The sequence below is a fragment of the Bison bison genome, unplaced genomic scaffold, assembly GCF_000754665.1.
Source record: "Bison bison bison isolate TAMUID 2011002044 unplaced genomic scaffold, Bison_UMD1.0 scf7180017864535, whole genome shotgun sequence".
Taxonomy (NCBI): Eukaryota; Metazoa; Chordata; class Mammalia; order Artiodactyla; family Bovidae; genus Bison; species Bison bison.
Window position 1 is genome coordinate 1,427,736 of NW_011495084.1, and position 5,962 is coordinate 1,433,697.

General features: G+C 42.6%; 1 protein-coding gene across 1 annotated transcript in view; it reads left to right on the forward strand.

Annotated features, from left to right (window-relative positions):
• Nucleotides 1–5,962, forward strand: part of OTOGL (otogelin-like) — a 174,130-nt gene that overhangs the window by 122,777 nt on the left and 45,391 nt on the right. The window contains exons 36-37 of the mRNA XM_010832076.1: nt 238–279; nt 5,031–5,104. Coding sequence (XP_010830378.1) covers nt 238–279; nt 5,031–5,104 — 116 coding nt within the window. The remainder of the gene's footprint in view (nt 1–237; nt 280–5,030; nt 5,105–5,962) is intronic.

The window sequence follows — 5,962 nt, forward strand, 5'->3', positions numbered from 1 at the left end:
CTTCCAAAGAAATCCCAGGGCTGATCTCCTTTAGGATGGACTAGTTAGACCTCTTTGCAGTCCAAGGGACTCTCAACAGTCTTCTCCAACATTAAAATTATGCAAATTTTTCTTCTGATATTCCTCTTGCATCCTCTCTCCCAAAACATTTTCCTTATATGAACATTCTTATATGAACTGTCTGGGCCTCACTTTAAGCAAAACAGATTAAAGAAGAGTATCTTTGTTTCTTTGTAGGCATACCTCTGATTCCCACAGAACCAGCATTAATTTCACCAGGTAAGCCATCTCTACCCATGTTTATAAGTATTGTAATTTTAGACATTAAACTTAGCATTATGTAACTTAGATCTTGGCACGCTTAAACAGCTGCTGGTGTTAGTTATACCCAGCCCACTGGAGAACCCAGCAGTCACTTTTGTTTCACTGAGTAACTGTTTACTGGATCAACGAGCCACATTTTCAGAATGGTTTCTGCATCTGGTCTGTCTCTGTCCCATTTCAGTTAGTATAGATAATGAGAATGCCCGTCGCATTTTTGCCTAGAATTTGTTGTTGTTCAGCCTCTCAGTCGTGTCCAACTCTTTGTGACGCCATGGACTGCAACCCACCAGGTTTCCCTGTCCATCACCATCTCCCGGAGTTTGCTCAAACTCATGTCCATTGAGTCAATGATGCCATCCAACCATCTCATCCTCTGTTGCCCTCTTCTCCTGCCTTCAGTCTTGCCCAGCATCAGGGTCTTTTCCAGTGAGTGAGTTCTTCGTCTCAGGTGGCCAAAATGTTGGAGCTTCAGCGTCAGTCCTTCCAATGAATATTCAGGGTTGATTTCCTTTAGGATGGACTGGTTTGATCTCCAAGGGACTCTCAAGTGTCTTCTCCAATACCACATTGCAAAAGCATCAATTCTTCAGTGCTCAGCCTTCTGTATGGTCCAACTCTCACATCCATCCATGACTACTGGAAAAACCATAGCTTTGACTAAATGGACCTTGTCAGCAAAGTGATAACTCTGCTTTTGAGTATGCTGTCTAGGTTTGTCATAGCTTTTTTTCTAAGGTGCAAGTGTCATTTAATTTTATGGCTGCAATCACCATTTGCAGTGATTTTGGAGCCCAGGAAAATAAAATCTGCCAATTTCCCACGTTTCCCCATCTATTCACCAGGAAGTGATGGGACCAGATGCCATGATCTTCGTTTTTTGAGTGTTAAAATTTAGGCCAGCTTTTTCACACTCCTCTTTCACCTTCATCAAGAGGCTCTTTAGTTCCCCCTCGCTTTCCTCCATTAAAGTAGTATCACCTGCATATCTAAGGTTGTTGATTTTTCTCCTGGAAATCTTGATTCCAGGTTATGATTCATCCACCCCAGCAATTCTCATGATGTACTCTGCATATAAGTTAAATAAGCAGGCTGACAGTATACAGGCTTGATATGCTCCTTTCCCAGTTGTGAACCAGTTGGTTGTTCCATACATGCTAAGTTGCTTCAGTTGTGTTTGACTCTTTGTGACCCTATGGACTATAGCCCCCTAGGCTCCTGTCTATGGGACTACCCAGGGAAGAATACTGGAGTGAGTTGCCATTTTCTCCTCCAGGGGACCTTCCTGACCCAGGGATTAAATCCTCATCTCTTACGTCTCCTGCACTGGTGGGCAGGTTCTTTACCACTAGTGCCACCTGGGAAGCCCTTCATTTCCAACTATTGCTCCTTGACCTGCATACAGGTTTCTCAGGAGGCAGGTAGGGTGGTCTCTTATTCCCACGTCTCTAAGAATTTTCCAGTTTGTTGTGATCCACACAGTCAAAAGCTTTAGCGTAGTCAGTGAAGTAGAAGTAGATGTTGGCATAAATCCTCTTGGATGAGGCTGCTATTAGCCCTACCATAGAGACTGTGGGCTCCAGGACTGGGCTGCCTTAGGCCAAGCAACTAAGGGGCCTCCCCCATCAGCAGAAAATTGGATTAAAGATTTACTGAGCATGGCCCTAACCACCAGAGGAAGACCCAGCTTTCCCCACAGCCAGTTCCTCCCATCAGGAAGCTTGCATAAGCCTCTCTTATTTTTATCCATCAGAGGGCAGACAGAAGAAGCAAGAACTATAATCCCATTTTAGTCTGTAAAAATGTCATATTCTGTAGAAGTTACATCTAATAAACCATGAACCCAGCTTTTAGGACCAAGCAATAGAAGTTTTTATTCTACTTTATGATAAGTTGTTAGAATATATAAAATAAGTTATTTATAAAATTTATTTAATTCTCTGATGTCATTGTGGTAGACTGAATAATGGCTGCCCAAAGATGTCCATGTCGTCATCTCCAGAATTTGTGAAAATGGGACCTTGCATGCTGCAGATGTGATGAAGTTAAGAATTTTGAGATGGGGAGTTTTCCTGAATTATCTGTGTGAGCCCAGTGTAATCACAAAGATCCTTATAAAAGAGAAGGAGGATGGTCAGAGTCAGAGGAGATAATGCATGTGAGAAGTCAAAATTAGCAGGGAAGGACAAAGGGAGAGGGGGAAGAAGGGAGAGAGAGAGACTGAGATTTGAAAATATTATCCTGTGGTTTTGAAGATGGAGGAAGGGGCCATGATGCATCAATATATTGATGCAATCAATAGTTGGAAAAGCAAGGAAACAAATTCTTCCATAGAGACTCTAGAAGGAATACAGCCATTGATTTTTCCAGGACTGGGCTGCCTTAGGCCAAGCACCTAAGGGGCCTCCCCCATCAGCAGAAAATTGGATTAAAGGACTTCTGACTTCCAGAACCGCAAAATAATAATTTGGTGATGTTTTAAACCACTAAACTTGTAATAATTTGTTTATAGCAGCCACAGGAAATTAATATGGTCATTTTAGATAGTATCAACAATGGATACTTCAATTACAGCTAGACAAAATTTCAGCCCTTCATTTTGGCACAAGGAGTTCATCAAAGCTATATATTGTCACCCTGCTTATTTAACTTATATGCAGAGTACATCATGTGAAATACTGGACTGGATAAAGCGCAAGCTGGAATCAAGATTGCTGTGAGATTATCAATAACCTCAGATATTTGGATGACACCACCCTTATGGCAGAAAGCAAAGAGGAACTAAAGAACCTCTTGATGAAGGTGGAAGACGAGAGTGAAAAAGATGGCTTAAAACTCAACATTGAAAAAACAAGGATCATGGCATTTGGTCCCATCACTTCATGGCAATATATGGAGAAACAATGGAAACAGAGACAGACTTTATTTTCTTGGGCTCCAAAATCACTGCAGATGGTGACTGTGTGTGTGTGTGCTCAGTCGTGTCCAACTCTTTGCAACCCCATGGAATGTAGCCCATAAGGCTCCTCTGTCCATGGAATTTTCCAGGCGATAATTCTGGAATGGGTTGCCATTTCCTTCTCCAGGATGGTGAATGCACCCATGAAGTTAAAAGATAGCTTTGGAAGTTGGTGATGGACAGGGAAGCCTGGCATTCGGCAGTCCATGGGGTAGCAAAGAGTCTGACACGACTGAGCGACTGAACTGAACTGCTCCTTGGAAGAAAAGCTATGACCAACCTAGACAGCATATTAAAAAGCAGAGACATTACTTTGCCAAGAAAGATTCAAATAGTCAAAGCTATTATTTCTCCAGTAGTCATGTATGGATGTGAGAGTTGGGCCATTAAGAAGGCTGTGTGTGGCAGAATTGATGTTTTCAAACTGTGGTGTTGGAGAAGACTCTTGAGTGACTAAAAAACAACAGTCCTTCAGACTTTGAATATTTTGGAGACATCTTTATTGCTAACAAAAAACTTTAGAAGGCATCTTACAAGTATGTTTCCATTCAGTTCAGTCGCTCAGTCGTGTCCAACTCTTTGCAACCCCATGGACTACTGCATGCCAGGCTTCCCTGTCCACCACCAACTCCCGAAACTTGCTCAAACTCATGTCCATTGAGTTGGTGATGCCATCCAACCATCTCATCCTCCGTCGTCCCCTTCTCCTCCCGCCTTCAAGCTTTCCCAGCATCAGGGTCTTTTACAATGAGTCAGTTCTTTGCATCAGGTGGCCAAAATTTTGGAGTTTCAGCTTCAGCATCAGTCCTTCCAATGAATGTTCAAGACTGATTTCCTTTAGGATTGACTGGTAGGATCTCCTTGCAGTCCAGGGGACTCTCAAAAGCCTTTTCCAACACCACAGTTCAAAAGCATCAATTCTTTGGCACTCAGCTTTCTTTATAGGCCAACTCTCACATCCATACCTGACTACTGGAAAAACCATAGCTTTGCCTAGATGGACCTTTGTTGGCAAAGTAATGTCTCTGCTTTTGAATATGCTCTCTAGGTTGCTCATAGCTTTTCTTCCAAGGAGAAAGCATCTTTTAATTTTATGGCTGCAGTTACCATCTGCAGTGATTTTGGAGCCCCCCTCAAATAAAGTCTCTCATTGTTTCCATTGTTTCCACATCTATTTGCCATGAAGTGTTCGAACCAGATGCCAAGATCTTCATTTTCTGAATGTTTACCCATCATATTTTCCCTTTCAATGGATACCTTCTTTACCACATCCTCAACTGGGGTCTTGATTAGTCCATAGCATCATCTATTCTGCTTGCAAGGAAAACATTCTAGAGATTCACTGGGAAATTAATCAACCTCGCTATGTATTTTAAGAATTCAACAAAATTTGTAACTCCTGAGCAGTCTTTAGTGATACTATTGATATTTCTACCAGTTCAAACAAATGTGTTGACACCATCAAGGCAGTGAAGGTGTTTTATAGAATGGTGCCTCAAAGCCAGTACTCTGGAATCAGAATTCCCAAGTTCAAATTCTGCCTTTGACACTTACCAGCTTACTTCTCTACAGCTTAGTCTCCTTATCTGTAAAATGACAATAATATTATTATCTATACTTCACAGGGTTCTTCTTAGAATTAAGTGAAATAATCTGTATAAAATTTCTGATCATGGTGTCTGTCACAAATGAATTTTATACATGATCAATACCACTTCACCAATGTTGGGGACCTCTTTATTTCCTTCAGGTCCAGAAATGATTACTCCATCAGACTTCACTGCAATTGACATGCTAACAACAACAACAGGTTTGGAATGTGAGGTATGACTGCATAATATCTTCAGCTATCTCTCATTTCCTGATTGTGTCTATTAATGTTTCTGTATCACTATCCAAACGCTATTAAAATTCTTTTGGTACGCTCTCAAGTCTTTCTTTGTTAAATTAAGTATGCCTTCAGTTCAGTTCAGTTCAGTCGCTCAGTCATGTTCAACTCTTTGCGACCCCATGAATCACAGCACGCCAGGCCTCCCTGTCCATCACCAACTCCTGGAGTTCACTCATACTCATGTCCATCGAGTCAGTGATGCCATCCAACCATCTCATCCTCTGCCATCCAGCCATCTCATCCTCTGCCATCCCTTTCTCTTCATGCCCGCAATCCGTCCCAGCATCAGGGTCTTTTCCAATAAGTCAACTCTTCACATGAGGTGGCCAAAGTATTGCAGTTTCAGTTTCAGCTTCAGCATCAGTCCCTCCAATGAACACCCAGGACTGATCTCCTTTAGGATGCCTTCAGTTCAGTTCAGTTGCTCAGTCGTGTCCGACTCTTTGCAACCCCATGAACTGCAGCACGCCAGGCCTCCCTGTCCATCACCAACTCCTGGAGTTCACTCAGACTCACGTCCATCGAGTCAGTGATGCCATCCAGCCATCTCATCCTCTCTCGTCCCCTTCTCCTCTTGCCCACAATCCCTCGCAGCATCAGGGTCTTTTCCAATGAGTCAGCTCTTCGCATGAGGTGGCCAAAGCACTGGAGTTTCAGCTTTAGCATCATTCCTTCCAAAGAAATCCCAGGGCTGATCTCCTTCAGAATGGACTGGTTGGATCTCCTTACAGTCCAAAGGACTCTCAAGAGTCTTCTCCAACACCACAGTTCAAAAGCATCAATTCTTCCTG